This window comes from Ursus maritimus, unplaced genomic scaffold, assembly GCF_017311325.1.
Source record: "Ursus maritimus isolate PB19 unplaced genomic scaffold, ASM1731132v1 scaffold_4, whole genome shotgun sequence".
Lineage (NCBI taxonomy): Eukaryota > Metazoa > Chordata > Mammalia > Carnivora > Ursidae > Ursus > Ursus maritimus.
In genome coordinates, this window is record NW_024426552.1 from 68233273 (window position 1) to 68259897 (window position 26625).

Sequence of the window (26625 nt, forward strand, 5' to 3'; positions counted from 1 at the left end):
CCACATCAGGCTCCTCTGCTATGAGCCTGCTTCTTCCTCTCCCACTCCCCCTGCTTGTATTCCCTCTCTCGCTGGCTGTCTCTATCTCTGTCAAATAAATAAATAAAATCTTTAAAAAAAAAAAAAGTGAAGCACCTCTGAGGATACTATCAGAGCAAGGTCAATAAAATCTGTAACACCCTTGGAAAAATGTTAAGTGCTTAAGCATTGTATTATGGACCTCATCTGTGACGAATACTCTGCATAGCGTAGTACTCTGCTTGATATCATCACATGTCTTAGATCCTGACTCATTGAGCAGACCATATGGAACAGAAGTGTTTCTGAAGGAAATCGATTTGGAAATTACTTCCTCCTAGCAATAAAGTAGGTATAAACCTTGTGATCACAGAAAGCTTTGTATTCAACAACACCTACTCCTTTCAGTAATTTTTAGTAAATTTACCAAGTTGTGCTACCATCACCATAATCTAGTTTTAAAACATTTTCATCATCCCAGTAAGATTACTTGTGCCCATTTACAGTTAATTTCTGTTCCCACCCCAGCCCCGGTCCACTGCTAATCTGCTTTTGGTCTGTATAGATTTGCCTTTTCTGGACATTTGATATAAATGGATCATACAATATGTGATCTTTTGTGTCTGGGTTCTTTCTTCGTTAATTCCTTCTGATGGTATCTGCCAAACTGGTATGAGATCATTCATAAGCTCCCAATCCCAGACAGTCTTTTCAGCTTCTTTAGCTTTAGGGTTTTGTTGTTCTCCACCCCTCCTTCCCCTTTTATTACAGCTTTATTAGTTTTTCTTTATCTTCCTTTGTTGATTCTTCTAGAATTTCGGTCTTCCACATACATGTATCTAGTCATGGTCCAATCAGGAAACAAACCACAGAGTAATTTGAATAGGGAAAATTTAAAAATAAAGAATTATTAAGTGTCACTGGGGACTGGAGTAATGGGAGACTGGCTCATAAGGAGTAAAAAGAACTCTAAGGAATACAGGAATAGCAGATACAGGTAGCAGTCAGTATCCCTGGGGCTGACGTAGAGTACCCAGGAAGGAACAAACGTAGAAGATGACCACATCCCCAGGGCTGAGATCCAAACCTCGTGGCTCACTAGAGGTGGATACGTTCTCTAAGGCTGCAGAGCTACCCTAAGAGAGTGCCTGGGGACGCTGTCCATGAGTGGTACCAGGCCAATAACAGCATCAGGAAACCCTTCTGGGGGGTGCTGGTGGAAGCTGCCGCTAGGGAGCTGCTGAGATGCTCAGAAGTCTCGAGATGCTGGGGGAGGTGGTTCATGGGAGGTGCCAGGCCTGTGGCACTTGCCTGAAGCTTTCCCAGGAGGTGCCGGGGGAAGCTGCTTATGAGAAGTTCCGCTAGTGGCGCTCTGCTGGAAGGCCACTTTCATAGAGGTGTGCTTCCCCAGGGGAAAGTCACATGTCCTACATACCGGAGTCTGCCTAGAGGAGCACACCAGACTCAGCAAGAGGAACCCCTTCCTCTCCAGTGTCCCTGCAGTGCCGGCTACTGACAAAGCTTAACATGGTGCCGTCTGGCAGAGGGCCACTGTCTATGAGTGCAGCTCCATCCTCATAGAGCAGACAAGAAGAAGGGCGGGTCTGGCGTGGAAAGGCAATAAATTGATAACTGGCATAATATGTAAAGACAGAAGTTCATAAACTGTGTTTTCTGACAAGTTTTTAAATTATGTCCAATTCAAGGTAATCAGTTGCTTCTCCCCACACTGCCCCTTTAAATCATTTTTTTTCTTTTTTAAAAAGCAGAGTCATTGTGATTCTCCATTTAAAAATGTTTCCTCTCTAGTCAGCAGTTACAGCACTGGAGTTAGCTCTCCAGATGCGTTGGGTATCACCTTATCTGCTAGAAGGAAAGCAGGAAGGAAACCGATGTCAAACTGGCCAGTAAATTCTGAAGTCGATTCTCTTCCTGTGCCTCACTTTGTTTAAAAATTTGTAGATTTTGCTATTTTAACCTGTTCTTCCCTGATCATCTCAGTATCAGTGTGTGGACATGCAAAAACTCTTCTTATAGCATGTCATTTTGTAATTGGTTTTTTTTTCTTTTTGAATCTTTTTCAGTCAGTAGTAATAGCCTTATTTAAGGCATCAGAAGCATTTGAAATTGGTTCTCTTAGGAAAAGATACTTGCTAAAGAATCAATTAAAAGTTTCATAATTATGTTAACTTCCATCCAATTGAATGACCTCCTCCTCTGTCTTTACTTGTTAATTTTCTGTCTTAGACCCTGGTCTACTTTCATCCAGATCCTCGACTGGTGTTCCAGCCTCATTAACTTAGTTATGTGCTTGAACTGATCAGAGAGTCAGGAGAAGGCAGCAGAGGCCCAGTGTCCACGGGGCCTTCACGGTACCTGGCCAGTGTCAGGTGGCATGTCTCTCTTGATATCAGGTGCCGCTCCTCCCTCTCCGCTCCCAGGGTGAGATCATCACAGCCAAGGCTCTGCGGTCCCCCACACTCTTGGCAGTATTCATGATTGGCTAGGACGTCATTGCACCTCCGGTAAAAAAGAGGAAACTTGGTAAAGTGTGACTGGACTATGTTTTCCAAAGAGCAGAGAATGATTTTTTTTTCTCTCAAAGAAAAAATGACTTCTTTTCTATGAGGTTGAAGAACTACTAAATAGTTTTTTGAAGACAGTGGTTTCCTTAGCAACCATGAATTATCAGCACTTCTCTCTGATGTGCAGAATTTTCTTTTAAGAGTCTGGTCCTACAATAGCAACATTGGTTAGTTCTTTATTCAAGGATATCTGGCTAAGATTTTCTCTCATTTTTTTTTTCTGTCACTCCCAACAGGCTGATATTTGCTTTTTGCTTTTAGCCAATTAATCATTTATTTAGGAAATATTTTCTGAAAACCTATTATGTACAAAACAGTCAGGGTTATAAGGGCAAGACAAGACTTATGTACACATCCAAGGCAGTATAAGTGTTATTCATATAAATGCTACTAACCAAATGGTCTCTGAAGGCCTACTATTGCCTAGAATTTTTTTTTTCTTCACTAGTACTATTTAGAATGGAATAGGCAACTAGCAATGTATTGAGATCTGGATTTTGGTAGTACAAATTCAGACAAAATATGATACACATGAACTTCTTTGTTAAATAAAATAGGATTTGCACATCAAAAACTAATGATGTACTATATGTTGGCTAATTGAACATAATAAAAAATAAGTAAGTAAAAAAATAGGATTTGCTATTTACTAATCAAAAATTTTGTTGCTGTCTTAAATTTTTCGGTGCTTAGAGAGCATATGAAAATTGATTGACATACCAATTCTGTTCTCTCGTGTATAGCTTTGAAAACATTGATTTGTTAGGAATATTATTTGCGTATACAGGGCTTGTATACGGAGCCCTGTATTCAGTATTTTGGGCCACGCAGAAGAATTAGACATGCTCTCATTTCCTCACAAGGAGATTTTATGATCTAGTGGCACACACAAAAATATATATACAGAGGAAGTGTGAAGAACAATTGAGCTACTTATGGCCAGTTGCCGAGTGATGTCATGTACACTTCAGTGCTCTATTGAGGGGCTCAAATGCAGTAGATTGATCATTGTGTAGCTCTAATTAGGAAAGGAATGTCTTTTCACTGGACATCAAAGGAAATGAGGGATGAGACTTATCACAATAGTCTTGTTTTCGTGACTTGAATACACTCCGTCTGCCTTTCTTGAACATGAGTGCTATATTTCACATTTTCCCCATCAAACATATTTGGGAACACAAGGTCTCTGGAAGTTCAGGCATATCATTGTTAGAAATCCTCTTCAAAATCCTTTAGCGGAAATAGGCTTTGGAAGGTCTGCCATAGTTTCCTGTAATTATGCCTGAGAGTTCTATAGAAAAGATCATGTCGAGTATCTCCATGAACATTTGTTGATTACCAGGCGTCTCCAGGGAGCTGCCAAGTCATAGAGAAGTTCTGTTCTTTCCTGTTCCACCAGACAGAAAGGAAATCTTTCCATGAAGTTTTCATAAGGATATAGAAGACTTTTCCCATTCGGAAGCAATAGTGGTAGTAGTCAGATGTTAAGAGCAAAGTTCCAGTTCCATGTAACATTTAATGAGTTACCTCCATGATCTAAGTTCTTTGTTAAGTACTGGTTTTGATATAAAAAAGAGATAGAGTTCTTACCTCCGAGAGTTTATCATTTAAGAGGGCTTGAGATTTAGAGAGTGAAGGAGAGATTGGAGTAAGTTTTTTGTGTTTCTGCTTGATAGAGGGTGTGTCCCTGTGTGCCTTAGGATGCTTCCTTTTCTCATTCACTGTTTTGCACCAAATCTGAGTTTGTGTTCCCACCTGGATCTGTAGCCATTTTGACCGTCTCCATGCTGTGCATAATGTCACTAATTCAGTCTCGTTGTGACTTGAACAGAGCCAAACTATAAATTACCTGTAGAGCTTCACCTGGTCTCTGCTCCTTATCCTGCATAGAATGTAGCTTGTAGTTGCTACCCTGAGTGCTGGGCTGGCAAAAGCTTGGAATGGTTTCCATTATCCCTTACCTCCTCCCTTCCCATTTCCTGCTCCCCTTATCTCTGGTCTCCATTTAGATGCTGACATCAGAAGGAGCACAGCCTCAAACAGCAAATCCTTCGCTTCCTCCCAGGCCTTGTAAGTACTTTTTTTTTTTCCAGTAAAACCTTGGGTATGTGGAGAAACAAACCCAGTTCTTAGCATATGGATGGGAAAGGCCATAGACCAAGCATCCAAATTCACAAAAAGACAAGGTTAAAGTGATGGGCCTGCCTGATAGTGGCATGCCCCTGGGATCATTGGTTCAGTCGGGGTGTGCTCTGGTGGAGACAAAGCTCACATATGGATTGTTCCTTCTCTGCTGACTCTGATGGTACCAGAGGCCCCCGGCAGATCAGGTCCCAGAAGAGACAACGGTGATCATGATTTCTGATTATGAAATCTAATTGAACTGGTTTCATACTGTAGATCCAGCTAAGGGAAATAGTAGCTCATTTGGGAGCAACAAGTAGTCCTTTGTTGTCTGCAAGGCAGTTTTACTCCATTTATTTTGTAACCAGGTGTTATAACCCCCATTTTACAGTTAAAGAAACTGAAGCTTAGAGAAGGGAAGTGATACAGAATCCCCAACTAGCAGTGCGATGTAATGCTCTTAAGGGGGATTTGAGCCAGAGTCTTCAGACCACAAAATGAATATATTTTCCTCTCTACGTGTATCTGAAGATGATGAGAAGAGAAGCCAAGCTGACTGGGGGTGCTGAGAGTGTTCTCAGCCCAGAAGTAACAGGGTGTAATATCAGATCCTGGAGGGAAGGCTCCCATCTTCCTGTCTTTTCTCTACACTCAGCCTTCCTTGAATCTCCTTTCCAGCTCTCACTGCTTCCTTCACTCCACATCTGCGGAAGCAGTGGCCATGGGACTCCTGAAGCAGTTCGAAGGCATGCAGCTGCCAGCTGCCTCCGAGCTAGAATGGCTAGTTCCAGAGCATGATGCCCCTCAGAAGGTAGATTTCGTCAGCTTTGTTTCTTTTCTTTTCTTTTCTTTTTTTTTTTGAGTTTTTATTTATTTGACTGAGAGAGAAAGTGAGTACGAACGGGGGAGCAGCAGGCAGAGGGAGAGGGAGAAGCAGACTCCCTGCTGGGCAGGGAGCCCGATGTGGGGCTTGATCCCAGGACCCTGAGATCATGACCTGAGCTGAAGGCAGACGCTTAACTGACTGAGCCACCCAGGCGCCCCTCTTCTGCTTTTTCTCGCCACCCACTGTCCATCTCCAGGAGGCTATGAGCCTTTCTGATGCTGTTCTCCTTTGTCACATGCCCCCCATCTAGAATTAACCTGTATGTTTCCTTCCTTACTCATAGAAGCCATTCGTTACAAATGTGTGGAGTGAGTGAGTGAATGAATGAATGAATACATGCTTGCTTGGGTTTTCCCTAGCAATGGTCAAAATACCTTCCCAGAGGTGGAAGTCCTGTGTGGTGACCACCTTTGAGACACTGAAAAAGTGAACTGTTCATATTCTTCTTTTCTCTACAGTTGCATATAGTATAGCAAGGGCCCTGGGGTGGGTTTAGGGACAGCATCAGCAATGGGTGCCACCACACCGGAATGCCATTTCTGTTCCTTTTGCTTCTTGGAACACAAGGCCCTCACTTCTAGTAGCCTGGTGCCTTAGTGGTTTGTTTTGAGGGCCAAGGTTCCTCCAAGCCATTACGTGAGGTGTTCTTGAAACGTCTTTCATGAACTGTTTCTGTGATGGCCAAAGGGTCAAGTAGGTGTTCCTCCAGACTGTGTTAGATCACCTGTGCTTTTCTGCTGCAGCTCCTGCCCATCCCTGACTCCCTGCCCATCTCACCAGATGATGGGCAGCATGCTGACATCTACAAGCTGCGGATTCGTGTTCGCGGCAACCTGGAGTGGGCCCCGCCCCGGCCTCAGATCATTTTTAATGTTCATCCAGCCCCAACGTGAGTAGCCAGTGTCTGTGTCCTCTGGGTTGTCAGGGCTGTCTCCTCACCTTCTTGTCTCACCTCCACCCGTAGCTCCCACACAGTTCTGTTCACTTAACGACAGAGGGAGGAGATTATCCGTCTTGTCACAAGTCTTACTCCCGATCCTCCTGTTGCTTCCCAGAGATAACCAGAAATGAGGTCTTTTATCACTGGCCTTCCCAATCTGTTGCCTTCCTCCCAGTAGTTTTGTGACTTTCTGGTTTTTCCTCTCTTAAGATGGATGGTTGCTTTTCTTTCCTCTTACGCTTTCCTCTGTCCTATTTCTCATCTCTGTGAGATGTGGTTCATTATCGGGGGCTGTCCCTTCCTAGACCTAAATTCTAACCTAGGAATCCTCAGTTTGAATTAGTTCTCCCAATGGGTTTGTTTGGTCCAACTTTAAAACACCACAGGTGAGCTCCCCCTCTTCCCGTACTTAACAGGAGCCCTGCGTTTGCCTCCTTATCCTTGACATGCCAGAGGCCTCGTGCAGCTGGTGTCTGCCAAAGCCCTCTCCTTCCCCTCTCCTCAGGAGGAAGATCGCAGTGGCCAAGCAGAATTACCGCTGTGCGGGCTGTGGCATTCGGACTGACCCTGGTGAGCATGTTCTCCCGCCCCCACCGCCTCCAGGGGCTGCACTGTCTCACACACTCGGGAGAGGGGCTGGTCAGAAAGGTAGTGAGAGGAGGCGACATAGCAGAGGCGGGAAAGGGAAGGAAGGGGCCTGGATCCGAGAGGTAGGGCTAGACAAGATCACTGGCAATCAGAGGGAAGTTATTTCTGGGGGCACGTTACCAGCCTTGTGTACTGAGGAAGATTGGGTACTTTCAGCCAGGTTTTGGAAGCTGGATCTTACCATCTCTGGCAGGGTTTGCTTCCTCAGTGGCCTTCGGTGGGGGACACAAAAACCACAGGCCCCACTCTGTGGGTTTCTGCTAGCTTTGGGAGCGCATACAGAGGTGGATGGAGCTGGGTGGCCATCCCTTCCTGCTCTTTGAAAAGGAACAGGGGTGCTGCCTCACCGGCTTGTAGATGGGAAAGCCACATCTGACCTTTGACTTTCTGGTTTTACCAGATTATATCAAGCGGCTGCGGTACTGTGAGTACTTGGGCAAGTACTTCTGTCAGTGCTGCCATGAAAATGCCCAGATGGTCATCCCCAGCCGGGTTCTGCGCAAGTGGGACTTCAGCAAGTACTATGTCAGCAATTTCTCCAAGGACTTGCTCATTAAGATCTGGAATGATCCTCTCTTCAATGTGCAGGACATCAACAGTGCCCTCTATAGGAAGGTCAAGCTCCTCAATCAAGTCCGGGTAAGAGCCTTGAAAGGCCACATCCAGATTACCCTCCTCACGCCTCATCCCTCCCTGTGTTCATACAGGCTTTGCCAGGATCACTGCACTCCTCTCTGTCATCATATCAGACCTGTAACCGTCTTCTCACTCATGCTTTCTCTGCATACTTTCTTCGTCTCCCACCCTTTCCCACCTGTCTGTCTAGTTGGAGCCTCAGACCTGACAATGGCAGCTCTGAAGCCATAGATGGCACCCAGTGACAAAAATAGGAGTTCTCCCTGCACTGAACGTATACTGAAGGGAGAAGAGGGTATCAGGTGGGAAATTCAAATTCTGGATTTCTCAGTGGCTCTCAGCTGTGTATGTGATTTGGGAGCCCAACCTAGCAGAGGGGCCCTCCCTGAAGGGAGGTTACTTTATTTAATTTCATTTTTTTTTAAAGATTTTATTTATTTATTGGACAGAGAGAGACACAGCGAGAGAGGGAACACCAGCAGGAGGAGTGGGAGAGGGAGAAGCAGGCCTCCCGCTGAGCAGGGAGCCCGATATGGGGCTCGATCCCGGGTCCCTGGGATCATGACCTGAGCTGAAGGCAGACGCTTAACAACTGAGCCCCCCAGGCGCCCCTAGAAGGGAGGTTACTTTAAAGCAAGTTGTTGAGTTACAGATATAGGGGGTAGTTTGGCTCTGGCTGCTGCATGCAAAGCTTCTGGACCCCCTGGTTTAAGGGTACTGGTCATTCCAACGTTTTTTCTCTCCTCTTCCTACCTGCTCTTACGCCCCACTCAACCACCACAATGTCTTCCTCTTCAGCTGCTGCGAATCCAGCTGTATCACATGAAGAACATGTTCAAGACGTGCCGACTGGCCAAAGAGTAAGTCGTGTGTGCAGGCCAGAGGCCTCTTTCTGGACTAATGTCTGAAAGAGACATGCCCCAGCAGTCGTCCCTTGTTGTGTGAAGAGGGAAACTAGAGAGATTTGCAGAAAACTCCAGAAATGGTAAATGAAAAGCCTGCAGCAGTAACTGTGTCTGTATCCTTCTCCGTGGAAGGGGCCATCTCTGGTTTTTCTGTCCAGCGCAGACTACACTCTCTGCAAGCTGGCATGAATCACTGTGCAGAAGGGCATAAAAGTCCCTTCTCCTGTCCAGACACCTAGTAGTGGGGAGTGTCTGGGGTGGTCTGGAACACCTAGGCTGGCTGAGTGTTGCCCACCCTCATTGCGTCTGCCTGGGACCCTTCTCTTCCCTATCCTGCTTCCGGATATAGATCCTTCTGTTTTGAGGTGCCGCACAAAACGTTCATTTTCTGCACCTGCTTACTTCCCTTTACTTCCTGTAGGCTTCTGGATTCCTTTGACACAGTTCCAGGCCACCTGACCGAGGATCTCCACCTGTACTCACTGAATGACCTGACTGCAACCAGGAAGGGGGAGTTGGGGCCCCGGCTTGCTGAGCTCACCAGGGCGGGGGCTGCCCACGTAGAGCGATGCATGGTGAGACGGTCTCTCTTTAGCACGGGACTGGGCTCTTGGTTAGGGATCTGGAGAGTGGGGTGGGCCTGGGTTCTTGCCATGCAATTCCAGAAAGTTGACATGGTCTGTCAGCACTGTGACAGAAACTGGGCAGGACTGCTCTTCCTTGGGTTGATGAACAGCTAAACATCCAGATCTGAAGAACCTGAAATTCGAGGAGAATGTGCTGCTGGCGTAGCCCCTGGGTAACGGGCAGGACTGAGCAGGCCTTCACTATAGAATCCTCCTGATGTGGGAGGAGAACCCTGAGTTAGAATCTGGAGAGGGTCTCCGCTTCATCGTTTTCAGTCACTGTGACCAAAGAAAATACTTTGCCCTCTCTGCAGTAAGCCTTAATTTTCTTGTCTCTAAAACGAAGATAATAATAACCCTTGTCCTTTCCTTTCAGGATTTTTGAGAATTGATGAAATAATTTACGTGAAAGCATTTTGTAAGCTTTGTTCTATAGATGCAAGTTATTATTGTCCTTGGTATACCCAATGTGCCAGAAATTCAGAAGTTCCATTTTTAGAATTTTGCATCTTAGAATATACCCCGTTTGTGTTCCTGTGACAGTCCCAGAATTAGAGCTTAAAACAGGGCATATGTAGAGATCCTGTGTAGCAGGGAGAATCAGAAAGACTTTGCTCTAACCTGATTCAGGATGGGTGTTATTTTGGAGAAATACTCTTGTCTTCATATTTTATCTTAATTGCTGTGGTTCCTGTTTCAAAATAGAATCATCACCCACACTGGAATTTTGACTTTAGGGAGCCCTTTGTGGCACCATTCCTTCCTTTTCAAAATCTCTGCATCGCAAACCATTCTTGTGGTTAGAGCTTCTCAAACTCTCTTGTACCCACCTTAAAGCTCTGTCTCACACTGCCCAGTCCGGGCCCCAGTTTGGCTGTCATGCTCCTAAGTCCAGCTGGCTCTCTTCCTAGAAGGCACGAGAGCCCCTGAGAGCCCACTAAAGTCTGATTTATATTTTGCCCCTTCCCTCGCTTGTGTTCATCCCCTGGTGCCGGTTCCTGGTATGCTGCCCCTGATTTTGCTGCCTGTCCTTTTCCTCCCCAGCTCTGCCAAGCCAAGGGCTTCATCTGTGAGTTCTGTCAGAATGAGGATGACATCATCTTTCCTTTTGAGCTCCATAAGTGCCGGACCTGTGAAGGTAAGGACGGTGCCAGGTGTGGAGTGGGCAAACAAGACTGAACCCAAAGCTAATTTATTTCCCTCAGCCATCCCTGTTAACGAGAGTTGAGTTTGACTCAGCAGCTCTCTGTTTTCAGCCCGGGCGCACCAAGCCTTGGTGGTGAGAAGGGGCTGTGGCAGTGACTTGCTTTCACCTTGAGATAATACAAGTTGTTCTCTCTTCTCTCACCCTCCCAACCTGAATAGAGTGTAAAGCATGTTACCATAAAGCTTGTTTCAAGTCTGGAAGCTGTCCCCGGTGTGAGCGGCTGCAGGCCCGGCGGGAACTGCTGGCCAAACAGAGCCTGGAGTCTTACATGTCAGACTACGAGGAGGAACCCACCGAAGCCTTGGCCCTCGAGGCCACTGTCCTGGAGGCCACCTGAAGAAAGCACATTAAGCCCTCTTTCCAGGGGCCAGGGTCACACGTAATGCAGAACTGAGCCACCCTTTTAAGGACTTTCCCCACTTGGTTTTTTTTTTTTTTTCTATAATTATTATCATTATTATTATTTTTTTTATGACTTGTCTAACCTCCATGTAAATCAACCTTTGTTAGGTTGTTGGGGTCCATTCTGTTGTGACAATTTGTAGGTACCGGGTATTTCCATCAGAACTGACATATGAATCCTTATGTGAAGCTTCTAGCGCCTCTGTCAGAGGAATGGACGGTGAGACCCAACTCTTCTGACATCCATGGCCTTCTCTACTTGGACCAGATCTGGTTTCAGCTGCATTTCAAGTATCATTTCCAGTTTTACTTTGTTTTAGTTCTGGAGCTTCTGAGTCAGGCCTTTCACAACTAACTCACTTCTCCTTTGCTGCTGAAATAGGAGGACGGAGTTCTCTGTCTCCGTCCTGGAATGGAGTCACACTGGGCTCTGAGGAGAAGCAGCAGAGAATTGGACTACATCGTGGGCATTCTGTCCAGCATGTGTAGGTATTTTTGAGGCCATAAAAACAGCATTCTTACCTGGAATCCTCAGAGACCTCACGGAGGCCACCATGACCTCCTCGTTTGAAATACTCTAGGCATCGATGATGTCACAAACTGACTTTCTTTACCCTGGTGGGCTTGAAGCAAAGAAACAGAACTGATACTTAAGCCAGGCCCCTTCATAGCCTTCCGCCAGCGTAGACAAGGCTGCAGCTCTATTGCTTCAAGAGCATTTATTCGGTCAGAGGAGCTGTTGGCCTCCTCTTACGTGATGAAGTCTCTAGTCAGCCTAGCTCTGGTGCAGACATGATCTTTCAAGCTCGGGCCAGTCCCTGATGCCATCCTAAGCTGCAGACAGAAACTCTATCCACCGTCTTATTTGTGGGTCTCTTGCCACTGTGTCCTCTGTTCAATGGTCATTTTGGCTCTGCGTGAAAGTATGGCCCCACTCCATTCTCATCCCCTTCCTGCAGCAGAGCTGGGACCCTCCCTGGTGGCTGAACTCTCACCGTAGTTTCTTTTGTTAAAGTCAGAGTGGGGGCGGGGAGATTTCTGGTATTAGTGGGGTTAGAGAACTTGGCAATTTGTGGATGTGAGTGTGAGTGTGAATATTCCTCTGTCCTTGGGATAACAAGAGCCTTTATGCCTACGAATACACTGAACTCTGTAGCCTGGTGATAGCTATATGTTCATTCATTCTTTTCATGTTACTAATTTTAACACACACATACCTTTTCTTAAAATGTGCATTTTGATGGGACCGTGAATATGTTTGTGGTTTTCATGTTGCTGTAACCCCAACCCCTGCCTATAACACTGGTCAGCGTCACTGTTCAGAGGGCTGGCAGCTCTGTGAACAAGAGCCCATAGCGTTTTTTTTCTGGGACTGACTTCTTGTATACTTGTCTTTCCATAATTGGTTGCTAGTCGAAAAAACTTGGTGTGGACACTGCCCCAAGAAGCTGAATGGAAAGTAGCACATGGTTGGTGGAAGCAGATGAGTGGCTAAGCTGGAGGCAACCAGGAGTCTCACAGGAAGTAGAAGGGGCAGTACGGTAATGGCCAGAGCTGAGGCTTCACCGGGGCCAGAGGGAGCAGGAAGGAATTGACCCATGGCCTTGGTCTCTGTGCCTCAGACTTAGGATTAGGCCAGAAGACCCTGAGGCTCTTCTCCCGTCAGTTCATGAGGGAGGCTCTGAGAGCCAAGGCCTCCAGCCCAACCCGGTTTTGAGGGGCTAACCAGGAGCTCCATTATCTTTCAAGGAGCTTTGGGAATGGGCCCCACACAATTCAAGTTTTACCAAGGGTTAGGCCTCAGATTCAGACTCAGGGGTTGTAAAAAACATGGTGAGCTCTGTGTCCAGTTTTGGTATAAATTACACATCTGGCTCCTTACTCTTAAGTCACTACACTGGAGGAGAGATGCACTGTCATTATTGTCCTGCCAGTTTCGTATTAGCAGAGGACCAAAGGATGGAAAATGCTGACAGTTTCCAAAGTTGAGCTCAACAATCTTACATGCTCCTGGTTTTTCACATTTTTCTCCACCTTCCCCATTCCATCTCCTTAGATTGCATATCTGTTTTAGTGACCCTGACACTCTGCTGTCATCACTGTCCAAATACCCATTTATTTATTTATTTGAGAGGAAAGAGAGAGAGGAAAGAGTATAGGATGTTTTGAAAGCACTTTGCAACTTATAGCAGTATCTAAAAACCCCCTGCTATTGTGGGGGAAAGCATTGAATGCACTGAAGAGCATTCCTTCTGAATGAAATGGGAGGGAAGAAGTTCTTTTTTATAAATAAAGGGAAAAAGTTAAAAGTTTGCTTACAAGGTAGAGACAAGGTTCAAGACATAGCAGAAGAGTGGAAGGCAGATATTTTCCACTTAAATGAGGCTGTTATTGACTTTCTCTGCCAAGGCTTTAGAGCTTTTGTTGAATTAACATAAAAGGAGCAAGAGTCTAAATAGAGTGTTCTGTTCATGTACAACTCGTATTCTGAACTGGATTTCTACTCGCTGTAATTCATACACAGCCGAACAGTTTATTGTCATCTTTAATAAACTAAGGAAATGAAATTCCTGCCTTTTATTTGTCCGCCTTGACTATCAGGAAATGGTATTGTCTGCTGTAAAGCAGGCATGTCTGAAAACTCAGGAGGTTTCTGAATTACAATGCAAAGAAAACCGGACCTTCCGGGTCAGGAAAAGTAGGTGTGAGACTGTGTCATCACTGGCTTGCTGTGTGACCTTGAGTGGATCACTTTGCTTCTCTGGATTTCTCTTTCTTCTTGTATCAAAGATATGGGCACTAGTCGTTACCAGTGCACGAGGCTTGCCCCCTACCCATTCTCTGGAGGTACGTATCTTATTTTAAAGCGAGGTGGGGGCACCTGGCTGGCTCTGTTGGTGGAGCGTGCTCTTGATCGCGGGGTTGTGAGTTCAAGCTCCATGTTGGGTGCAGAGGGTACTTAAAAATAAAAACCTTTGATTAAAAGAAAATAAACATAAAGGGAGGTAAATCTTTCTCTCTACAGCATCTGAATTGTATCAGATGCTTTGGTTCTCACTTCTGTGAACAACTTGCTCCGAGTTTCTCTCTTACGCTCCTGACCCTCTGGAACTCCAGCTTCACCCTGAACATTTCTGCCTTGACGTCCCTTGGTCAGGTCATGTCTCCCGGTCAGGTCATGTGCCCCTGATATGTCTAAAACCAATATCAATATTCTATTTACCCAAACCTAACCATTAGTGACGCCAACTTGAGAATTTGGTTGTCTTCAACTCCTTCCTCTCTGAGTCAGGTAGCATGTTCAGTTAATAAAGCATTATCTCTTTCCCACAACCTCTCATCAAATTCTGTTGATTTTTCTCTTGAAAATAAATCTACCCTGTTCCCTTTCTATCATTAGCACACCAATTCAGGTTCTTATCTTACATCTCAGCCATCTCTAGCCATGCCAATCTCTTCCTATTTAATCATCCGTCAAATATTTGGGTACTTGCTGTCTGCCAGTTTCTGTGTTAGGCTCTGTGGCTATGGCAGGGAGCAAAATGGAGGCAATCCCTACCCTTAGGGCACTTAGAGCCTTGAGGGGGAGACAGGCATTGCCCAAAAGTCACCAAAATGAATATGTAATTACAAGCTGTAATAAGAGCTATGAAGGAAAAGAGTAGATGCTACTAAATTAAAAAAATAATAATAATTTAGATTGGAGACAAGTTAGGCCCCTGGTGAGGCAGAGTAGGGAGGAAAGGACTCCAGGTGAGGACTGGCATACGTGTTGGTGCCGATACAGGAGGAGTCTGGGCAAGGAACTGCAAGAAGGACGGAACTGCAAATTTTAGCTTTTATTCTTAGAACATTGGAAAGCCACCGAAGAGTTTTAGTCAGAGGAGTGACTCATCTGGTTAAAATGTCAGTGTGTACTTTTCAGAAAATAGAGTAAAGCAAGAGTAGAAGCAGCGGGATCTTCTAGAGGGTTGGCTGTAGTGATTCAAGAGAGAAATTACGTTGATTTGGACGAGGGTGTGGAATTTTGTCATCACTGTCCGCTCATTACCCCAGGCCTGAAAACAAGATGCATTCCAAATGTTCTACAATGACTCAGGCATTTTAAATCAGCAAACGAAAGGCTGAGGGGCAAGATGTTGGAGAGATATTGGGATAAATGACAGAACCCAAGAAATTAACAGCTGAGTGTCAGGAAGTGCAGAGAGCAGGACAGCCCTAGGAAGCTCAGCTGCAGGATTTGCAGACCTCTTGAGCCTGCTGCCAGTGAAGCAGGCTGGAGAGTACGACTGTGTGGGGTCTCACCCCAAGTAGGAGGGCACACCCCAAAGAAAGGGGAGCTGTGAGTGGGGCAGTCATCCGTTGTGGCCTTGACTATGTTATTCATCATTCGCTGGGGCCCCAAGCGTGTATAGATTTGCTATACCCTCTAACGGTGTAAAGAGTAGGCATAGTCTTGGTTAAAGTGAGGCCCAAGCCTGCTTCCTTTTTCCTACGAACTTCTGGCTTAGAGTATGGGAAAGGGGATCACTGTGCCCAACTATCCTGCTGACTCTTCGGCTCTGACTACAGTCTTCTCCCATATCCAGTCTCCAGGATATCAAACTGCTTGCTATTAAAATTTTAGGGATAGCAGCTGCCAGATGGCCCATGCTTACCCACGGCGAGCTTGATGTTCTGGGGATCAAAGATGAATGTGATTAAAAAGGAAAGAATCTGCTTAGCACTACTCCTCTAGGAGTGTGAACACACAGCTGTGCTTTACCTATACCCTTGCCTCTGTCTTTTCTGTGAACTGCTTCTGGGGGCTTTGGAGGGACAGCAGAGACTTAGTTGTTAATTTTCCATGGATTCTGTCATTTATCCCAGTATCGTTACAATATCTTACTACCAGACCAGCAAGGTGAGGATTAGTGGGTTAAAATAAATCTTGCATGGTGGGGGGGCTTTTAGGTGGGTGGGAGCTTTGGTGACCAGCCTTCTGAGAGGCTGCCCCAGAGCAGTAAGATGCACGGGTGCGACACGGCAGGGCAGCACAGGTGACCTGACGCCCTTTGGCACCTCGTGTCACCCTAGGTACATCCTGTCTTTTTCACTGCCCTGGGAATTTCTCACTTGTTTTCCTTTCAAACAGTAATGCTTGCAGTTCTCCACTGGTTTTATCTCCCCGCTGGCCCACGGCAGGAACAGAAGCTAGCCTCCCAGCTTCTCCCCCAAACCCCTGTCTCCACAGCAAGCCCCCAACGGCTTCAGCACTCACAGCGGTGAGGGGGAAACAAGCAAGTGAAAGGCACCTTTCTCTCCTTTCCCTCCTCACCTCCTAGCCTTTGCCACTTAAAATCTGAGGAAAGAAATTCAGCCTAGATGCCAACAGCAGGTCTCCCTGCGCAATGGACTAAAAAGATTGGTAATTTCTCCCTTAACCACTGGAAGCTCCACAACCGCAGATCGAACTACAGGGAGGTCCTGACCTGGTGAAAAGCAGGAACGAGGCCTGCAGAGGAAAAGGCAATGAGAGAGAGCTGCTTCTTTCTCTCTTTTGTTTGTTCAGTAGTATCTGATTTCTCATACGTTCACATGCTTAAAGTCCACAAAAAAGTATATGGTGAAAAGTCTCCCATTTCTGTGCCCAGTTTTTGCCTCACCCTCTTTGGTAGCCCCTCATTACTTTTCCATTTATCCTTAGAGAGTTTCTTAATGGAAATCCAAGCAAGTAATGTATACTTTTTATTCTGGGTTTCCTAGGTGGCTCAGTCAGTTAAGCGTCTGACTCTTGGTTTTGGCTCAGGTCATGATCTCAGGGTGCTGAGATCGAGCCCCACGTTGGGCTCCACTGTAAGCGGGGAGTCTGCCTGAAGATTCTTTCCCTCTGCCCCTCCCCTCCATCTCTCTTTCTTTCTCTCTCTCTCTCTCTCTCTCTCTCAAATAAACAAATCTTTTTAAAAAACCAAAATATATCCTTCTTTTAAAGGTTTTATTTATTTATTAGAGAGAGAGCATGAGCAGGGTTGGGGGGGAGGGTCTGAGGGAGAGGGAGAAGACTCCCCACTAAGCAGGGATCCGGACTTGGGGCTCAATCCCAGGACCCTGAGATCATGGCCTGAGCTGAAGGCAGACGCTTAACTGACTGAGCCACCCAGGCACCCCCAAAATATACACTTCTTATTCTTAACCCTTTTTAAAAAATTGGCATATTATATATATACTTATGTACCTTGCTTTTTTTAAAAAAAAAACAGTATCTTCAAGAATGTTCTGTATCAGTACAAGTAAAATTTCCTTATTTTTTATAGCAACACATTTTCCATTGTATGATTGGACAATACTTGATTCAACCAGTTACCTATTGATGGCCATTTAAGCTGTTTCCCATCTGTTGTTAATACAAACAGTGCTGCAGTGAAAAACCTGGCCATACATTATTTTATATGGGTGCAAGTGTATCTGTAGGATAAATTCTCCCAAGTGGAATGACTGGCACAAAGTGTGTGTGCATTTGTGATTTTGGTAAATACTGCCAAATTGCCCTCCATGGTGGGGATGAGGAGGTTGGGGCAGGAGAGAGGATGGAAAACATTACTGTGAGGTCACACTCCTTTGCCTAAAATGCACCGCTATTTCTCCTACAAGATAAAGCTTGGTTCCTTCCCCTGGCACATACAGGATCTTCAATATATGGCCACACTTTACCTTCTTTTTTTTTTTTTATGATTTTTTATTATATTATGTTAGTCACCATACAGTACATCCCCGGTTTCCGATGTAAGGCTCAACTGTTGAAAAGGAAAAACAAAGCTGGGGGCATCACAATGCCGGATTTCGAGCTGTACTACAAAGCTGTGATCACAAAGACAGCATGGTACTGGCATAAAAACAGACACATAGACCAATGGAACAGAATAGAGAGCCCAGAAATGGACCCTCGGCTCTTTGGGCAACTAATATTTGATAAAGCAGGAAAAAACATCCGGTGGGAAAAAGACAGTCTCTTCAATAAATGGTGCTGGGAAAATTGGACAGCTACATGCAAAAGAATGAAACTTGACCACTATCTCACACCATACACAAAAATAAACTCCAAATGGATGAAAGACCTCGATGTGAGACAGGAATCCATCAAAATTCTAGAGGAGAACATAGGCAGCAACCTCTACGACATCGGCCAAAGCAACCTTTTTCATGATACATCCCCAAAGGCAAGAGAAACAAAAGATAAAATGAATTTATGGGACTTCATCAAGATTAAAAGTTTCTGCACAGCCAAGGAAACAGTCAGAAAAACTAAGAGGCAGCCCACGGAATGGGAGAATATATTTGCAAATGACACTACAGATAAAGGACTGGTATCCAAGATCTACAAAGAACTTCTCAAACTCAATACACGAGAAACAAATAAACAAATCAAAAAATGGGCAGAAGATATGAACAGACACTTTTCCAATGAAGACATACAGATGGCTAACAGACACATGAAAAAATGTTCAAAATCATTAGCCATCAAGGAAATTCAAATCAAAACCACACTGAGATACCACCTTACGCCAGTTAGAATGGCAAAAATAGACAAGGCAAGAAACACACTTTACCTTCTAACTTCACCTCCTGCCATTCCCTGAACTACTAGCGGTTTCCTAACTATGCCTTGATCCTTCTTCCTTTGAGGAGCTAACTCAGCTCCATCCTGGCTTTCTCTGACTTATTCTCTACCCATCCTCTGTGAGCCCTTAGCGCATTCTGCGTGCCTCCTGTTAGGACACTTCTCACACGGTCTTGTTATTTAGCATTTTCTCTACTAGCACAACAGACAAACAGTGAATGAATGGGATGAATGCATGAATGGCCAGGTGGCATTTCAAATGTAAGGAACTGTCCATTCTCCATGGGATCAAGAACGATCAGAAGTACACTGTGGGACAAGGGACGGGATTGTCCTGACTTTGCCTCTGCCACCCCTTTTAGCTCTCTTATCTCTTTCCTTGGCACCAAATCTCTACAGTTACTTTCCTCAATCTTAAAGTGATAAAAATATACTCATCTCCCTTTTCTTCCCTCAGCTACTGTGCAACCGTTTCTGTTTTGTCCAGTAGCCGTTATCAGAGAAGGTGACATTCCCAATGTCGTTCACTCGCTTTATTATCGAACAGCAGCCTTGCCAAGAACTAAACTGGGAGATATGCTGATATTTAGATGCCCTAAAAACACCCTAGGAATTTAGAAATCTTTATGTCTACAAGGTAAGCTGAGAGAAGAATGATAAAGCCACGTGAAAAACTGCTGAAGCTGTTAAAATGTCCAAACATTTTCCAACTAGAGATAGAAAAATAACTTACAGTACAAAATCTTCCTTGTTCTAAGGACCATAGTCTATTGTTACGAACTAGCTGGGGTTCACACGAAGTCAAAGCCTGATTGCCAGCAAGTTCTCAAACTTCTCTTCCCAACATTCAACATAGACTTGAGATTGGCATAGCTCACGAACACTGTTCAACAGGGGAAAAAAGGACGCCAGACTAGCCATCCATCCACCCGCCCGTCCATATATACATACATACATACATCCTAAATAAACTTACTGTGTTTCTGTCTTCCAGACATCGTGCCAGAGCTGAAATACAAACAGTCATAGAACATTGTTTCAAAAGGTATTTGCTGCAGCATAATTTGTAAGAGTTCAAAGTTAATAATGGAACACACCCCAAAATAGATGCAGCCATTAAAAGGATGGTTGCAAAGACCATGATAGTAACAGAGAAAAAAAGCTTAAAACACAATGTTTTATGGAAACAAAAGGAGAAAAATATATGTAAAGTATATATGAATCTTTACTGATATAAATAGATGATAGAATAAATAAATAAGAAGAGACAAATCTTACGGAAGAATTCAAACAGTATCTGTAACTTCCCTCCTCTCCAGGAGGTGGAGCTTAATTCTCTCTCCCCTTGAAGACAGACTAGAATTAGTGTTTACTTACAAAGGGGGGGGGGGGAAGGTGGTGTCTGGATGGCTCAGCCCAACTCTTTTTTTTTTTTTAATTTTTTTTTTTTTTTATTTGACAGAGGGGTACCTGATGTGGGGCTCGATCCCATAACGCCAGGATCACGCCCTGAGCCGAAGGCAGACGCTTAACCGCTGTGCCACCCAGGCGCCCCTCAGCCCAACTCTTGATTTCAGTTCTGGTCATGATTTCAGGGTTGTGAGGTTGAGTCCAGGGTCAGGCTCCGTGCTGGGCGTGGAGGCTGCTAGAGACTCACTCCCTCCCTTTCGCTCTGCCCCTCACCCTCACCCCACTTGCACTCCCCCCCCCCACAAAAATATGGAAAGAGAAAAGAGCAAGTTGACCATGCAGAAACCTGGCCAATACTACCTTAAGCAAGTGATCGAGGTTAATTCCAGTGATGTCATGTGGCTGTTATACATCCTGGACAGAATGTGATGAGAAGGGCACATCGCTTCTGTGGTGTTCTTTCCAAAAACCCATAACCTCAGTCTGATCATGAGAGAAACATAAGACAAATCCAATTTGAGGACTTTCTACAAAATAGCTGACCAGTACTCCTCAAAACTGGCAAGGTCATGAAAAACAAGGAAAGACTGAAAAACTGCCACACACCAGAAGAGCCTGAAGAAACATAATTAAATACAATGTTTCGTCCTGAATTGGATTCCAGAACAGAAAAAGGACATTAGCAGCAAAACTATTAAATCTGAATAAAATCTAAAGTTTGATTAAATGTAATGTACCAATGTTGGTTTCTTAGTGTTGAAAAATGTTAAGATGGTAACATTAGTGAAAACAAATTTTCAAGACCTCTCACACTATCTTTGCAACCTTTCTGTATGTCTAAAATGATTCAAAAATGAGAAGTTTATGTATAAAAAAGTATATCTATAAGGAGTGCGCTTGTGATGAGCAACAGGTGATGTATGAAAATGTTGAATCACTAAATTGTACAACCTGAAACGAATATTGCACTGTATGTTAACTAACTGGAATTTGAATAAAAAAATTTTTAAGTATATATACATAATTATTACAATGATAGAAAAATATCCCTGGAAAGAAAAAATACATAGAGGAAGAGAAGGAAAGAAATACAAGTGTGGTTCTATTGAAACGATGGGATTATGCGGTAATGTTTTTCCTTTTTTATGTACATATTGAAATACCTGCAAAGTGGTCATATGTTTTAGGGTGTAAAGAGCTAATTTTGGTTTGGTTTGGTTTTAAGGAAAAAAAATTCCCTTGAAATGCAGAGGGAATGTATAAAAAGTATATAGATATTAAAAGACAGGCAAGACAGCTGTTGCTCTAAAATACTCCCTAAACATCCTTTAGCACAAGATAAGGTGACCCGAATTGGCCAGAAAATATCCAGGGCTCCTCCCTTCTTGATCTCCCAGCCTTGTGCCCAGTTCCTCTGAAAACTGGTGTCTCTGTCTAGGCTTTCTGTCCCAAGAGCACAGAGGAAGAGGACATCTTGGAGTTCCCATAAACGATTTGCACATCCAGACTTAGGAACCTTGGTTTCTATCCTTGGTGTTTGTAGGGTCCCCATCATTACCTTCATCCTGGAGGAACTCTGGATTCTGGGTACATTCCAATTAATTAGGGTCCCTGGGAAGGCTGGGGCAGGGTGGGGTGGGGGCAGAGACAGGACCAGTGGGATGCAAGATAAGTTCTCTTGACTGCCATGTTTTAGAGTGGAAGGTCCAGGCGATTCCATCTAACCAGTTTTCCAGAGACTTCTCAGATTCTAGCTTTTTCAAAGACTCCAAACAGCACTATTTGACTCTGGCATGGGGCTCCTGTCATAAGCAAAAATTAATATGAGCAGAAATTACTCCTTCATTTGCACTTACTTGCCCATACCATGCCCCCTTTGGACCCAAGTAGAAGTAAAGTCTTAAAACTTAAAACCAAAGATGAAGAATTTACCAGCCAAACAGAAATATTTATCCAGCCTGCATTCTTTCCACAATGTTCCCGTCAACTCAGGAGCCCCAGAGAAAAGATAGACAGAACAAGACTTCTCTTTAATCCTTAGTTAATATCTTTCCCCACAAAAGCCTTACCAGATTTTTGTTTTTAACCCTCTGACCAAGGGGTCGGCACCTGGCTCAGTCTGGATTGCCTGAATTCTTTCCCTAGACTTTGAACCTTGAACAAGTTAGCCAAAGACCAAGGAAGTGGGCTGGCACTTGCTCATTCTAGCGTGGTTATGAGACTGTCCTGTCTGTCTCTCAGCCTCTGGGGCTGCCAGGTTCTTGTCCTGTTCTGAATCTAGTGCTGTAGCCTTCCCTTCAAATCTTTTTAGTATATCCCTTTGTTTCTTAAGTTAGCAGGAATAGGTTTCTGTTTCTGACCAAGAACCCTGGTATAGTCAGTGAATGGGTGAAAGAGAAGGCAATGACTGGAATAATCCACAAATTATGCAATCAAATACTGACTTTGATTTAAACTGTTCGAAATCATGACTGTGTGATTCTTCTCATCTACTATGTATATAACTCAGTGCTTGAACACAGTTCCTGCCCTTTAGGAACATACAATTTCATTATAAAATAGGACTGCACGAATGAAATCATTGGAGATGGAATATTTACTGTGTGCGGAGCACTCTGCTGAATTCTTTACATGTATGACCTATTTAATCCTCCCAACTACCCTATACAGTAGCTACTATCCTCATTTACATTCTATGGAAGAAGTAATTAAGGCACAGAGAGTTTAAGTAAGCTGCCCAAAGTGACACTGCTAGTAAACAGTGGAGATGGGACTCAAATACTGGCAGCCTGGCTCCATAAACCCCACTCTTAACCACTGTGTTATGCTGGAATGAGTGATAATGATGGAGTTCTGGAAGGTCAGAAGGGGGGAGATAAATGTGGCCAGAGTGATTAGGGGAGGCCTCGAGGGCCTCTTGGTCCTGAAGCTGACTTCCCTAGGCTGAGTGGGATTTCTTGTTGAGAGGAGAGGGAAGAGCCTCTGGGGAAGAGAGGAGAGTCAGTGCAGCAGGAGCGAAAACACGGAGCTGGGACTAAAAATAGCCTTTAGACAACTGTGAAATGTACAGAGAGAGTTCTTTGTTAATTGTTCAAGGAACAGTTGGATAATGATGGGGAAGGTCAGATCATCAACAGCCTTGAATGACATGTCAACCACTAGGACTTTACCCTGCAATGTTTACAGGGTAAACGCAGCTGAGAACTTTTTTCTTATGTTAGAAAATTGCAAACACATACAAAGATTTTGAGGATAGTATACTCAACCCCATGTACCTATTATTCAGATTTAGCAATTATTAACTCACAACTGTGTTTCATCTATATCCCCACCCACTACTCTTATCAAGGTTATTTTGAAGCAAATCTCAGACATCATATTATTTGATCTGTACATATTTCAGTATGTGTAGAAAATCCCAAGGAATCTATCTTAAAAATAAGTGAGTTTAGCAATATTGCGGGATAGAAAATAATCATCCAAAACCCAATTGCATTTCTTTTTTTTAATTAAGTTCATTTCTATATACTAGCAATGAATACCAAAACTATAAATTTATAGTTTATAAAAAAAACCACTTAGGTGTAAATCAAACAAAATATGTACAGGATTTGTATGCTGCAAGTACAAATTGCTGATGAAAGAAATCAAAGATCTAAATGAATGGAGAGATATGTCCGTGGATTGGAAGATTCAACATAGTGAAGACGTCAATTCTCTCCAAATTTATGTATAGATTTGATGCAAGTCCTATCAAAACCCCAGCAAGATTTTTTGTCTATATGAACAAGATTATTCTAAATTGTATATGTAAAGACAAAGAAACAAGAATAACTAAAACAATTTTGAAAAAGAAGAATAAAGTAGGAATCAGTCTACTCAATTTTAAGACTTATTTTGTAGGAACAGTAATCAACTGTGTGGTATTGGTGGAGGGTCAGACACGTAGAGTAATGGAACAGAATAGAGACCCCAGAAAAAGACCCATGCAAATCTGCCCAACTGATTTTTTACAAAGATGCAAAAGCAATTCGATGGAAGAAAGATAGCCTTTTCAATAAATGGTGCAGAAGCAATTGGAAATCCATAACCAAAAAAAAATTAAAAATGAACCTTGACCCAAGTCTCACACCTATACAAAAATTAATTCAAAATTAAATGTAAAACTATAAAACTTTTAGGAAAAAAAATCTCAAGATCTATGGCTAGGCAAAGAATTCTTAGATTTGTCACCAAAAACATCACTTACAAAAGGAAAAACTGATAAATTGAACTCCATCAAAATAAAAATTTTTGATCTGCAAAAGACCCTGTTAAAAAGAATGAAAAGGCAAGCTGCAAATCGGAAAAAAAATATTTGCAAATCCCACGTTCAACAAAGAGCTACTATCTAGAAAATACTCTCAAAACTCTACAGTAAATGTTGTATGTCCATTGCATCTCCATTGAAAAGAATTAAAGAAAAAACTCAACAGTAATAAAATAAACAATCCGATTAGAATATGAACAAAAGATAAGAGACATTTCACTGAAAAAGGTATACAGATGGCAAAAACAAGCACATGGAAAGATACTCAATATAATTAATCATTAGGGAAATGAAAATCTAAGCCATAAAAGATATCACTACATATCTATCAGAATCACTAAAATAGAAAATAGTAAAAATTCTAATTGTTGGCAAGAATGCAAAGGAACTGTATCACTCATTCATTGCTGGTGGGACTATAAAATGGTATAGTCAATCTGGAAAACAGTTTGTCAGTTTTTTGTAAGACTAAACATGCAACTGCCATACGACCCACCAATTTCAACCTTGCACATTTATCCCAAAGAAACGAAAGCATATACTCACCCATAAATGTGTACATGAATGCTGATGGTGATGTTATTAGTCAAAAACTGGAAACAACCCAGATATCCTTCTACAGCTGAATGGTAAAACAAACTATAGTATACCCATATTTCAGGATACTACTTCGAATCAGAAGGAATAAATTATTGACACACACAATAACTGGATGAATCTCCAGAGAATTACTATGCTGAGTGAAAAAAGCCAATCCTGGGGCGCCTAGGTGGCTCAGTTGGTTGAACAACCAACTCTTGATTTCAGCTCAAGTCATGATCTCATGGTCCTGGGATCAAGCCCCCATGGGTCTCCCTGCTTGGTGGGGGAGTCTCCTCAAGTATTCTCCCTCTCCATCTGCCCCTCCCCCCAGCTTGTGCGTGCTCTCTCTAAAATAAATAAATAAATCTTAAAAAGAAAAAAAGAAAAAAGCCAACCTCCAAAGGTTACATTCTGCATGATTCCATTTATATGACATTCTTAAAAATGACGAAATTACAGAAACGGAGAAAGATTAGTGGTTGCCGGAGGTTGAGGAGGGGTGGGGGCTGGAGGGAAGTGAATGTGGCTATAAAAGGACAACATGAAAGATCTTTGCCATGGCAATGTTCTGTGTCTTGACTCTTTCAGAGTTGATATCCTGTTTGTGCTATTGTATAAAAATTTTCACGAGATGTTGTCTGGGGAAACTGGGTGAAAGTACGTGGACTGTCTCTGTATTATTTCTTAACAATTGCATGTGTATCTACAGTTATTTCAAAATTTAAAAAAATTTAATTGAAACAAATTAACATTATAAACTGCTATGAGCATGAGCAGATGCAATGGGAAAATTCACACCCCCAGCTACAGACCAGAGCAATATGAAAGAGAATTCAAAATTAATTTACATGCAAGTAGAAAGAGCTCAAAATAGCCAAGGAAGTTCTAAGGAAGAATAAGGTTGCTCTAACAGATATCAAAATGTATTCTAAACCTATCATAATTAAGATAGTGTGGCACTTGTATAGGGAAGGACAGACAAATTAGAACAATGAAACAAAATGGCAAGTTCGTAAATGGATCCATACATGTAAGGACATTTTGATATATCACAAACTAATGGGGAAGTGATACATTATTTGGTACATGACTGTTTAATACTGGTTATCCATATGAAAAAAAATTATTTAGATCCACACCTCAAATCAACACAGAACTTAATTCCAGATAGATTAAAGACCTAAATTTGGAAAATAAAATTTTAATACTGTTGTGGCTTAAACTGTGTCCCCCAGAAGGGTATTTGAGTTCAATCCTAACCCCTGGTACCTATAAATATGACTTTTTGAGAAGAGGGTCTTTGCAGATGCAGTCCAATTGAGGTTGCCTTAGAGTGGAGGGGGCTCTAAGTCCAATATGACGGATGTCCTTATGAGAAGAAGAGAAGAGACAGAGACCCACCAGGAGAAAGCCACGTGACGACAGAAGCAGAGATTGGAATGATGAACCTGTAAACCATGGAAGGCCAGGGACTGCCACCAACCTGGAAGAGGCAAAGAAGGATCTGTTCCTAGAACCTTCAGACGGTATGGCCCTCCCAGGACCTGGTTTCAGACTTCCAGCTTCCAGAACTGAGAGAATACATTTTTCTTCTTCTAAGCCATCTGACGTTGTGGTAATGTGTTACTGCAGCTTTAGGTAATGAATACAAATACTTTTAGTAGAAAATACAGTTTTAAAAAAAATTAGAGGTACAGAAAGATTTTTTTTTCGCTCAGAACACTTTCGATAATGCACATAGAAATAAAAG

At 43.3% G+C, this 26625-nt stretch overlaps 1 protein-coding gene across 2 annotated transcripts in view; it reads left to right on the plus strand.

Annotated features, from left to right (window-relative positions):
* Window positions 1-13535, plus strand: part of RUBCN (rubicon autophagy regulator) — a 53409-nt gene extending 39874 nt beyond the window's left edge. For both annotated transcript variants that reach the window (XM_040621366.1, XM_040621367.1), the window contains 9 exons: window positions 4613-4673; window positions 5406-5538; window positions 6357-6502; window positions 7059-7123; window positions 7602-7840; window positions 8636-8697; window positions 9164-9317; window positions 10413-10506; window positions 10734-13535. In XM_040621366.1, coding sequence (XP_040477300.1) covers window positions 4613-4673; window positions 5406-5538; window positions 6357-6502; window positions 7059-7123; window positions 7602-7840; window positions 8636-8697; window positions 9164-9317; window positions 10413-10506; window positions 10734-10912 — 1133 coding nt within the window. In that variant the 3' untranslated portion in view covers window positions 10913-13535. The remainder of the gene's footprint in view (window positions 1-4612; window positions 4674-5405; window positions 5539-6356; window positions 6503-7058; window positions 7124-7601; window positions 7841-8635; window positions 8698-9163; window positions 9318-10412; window positions 10507-10733) is intronic.
* The last annotated feature ends 13090 nt before the right edge of the window (window positions 13536-26625 follow it).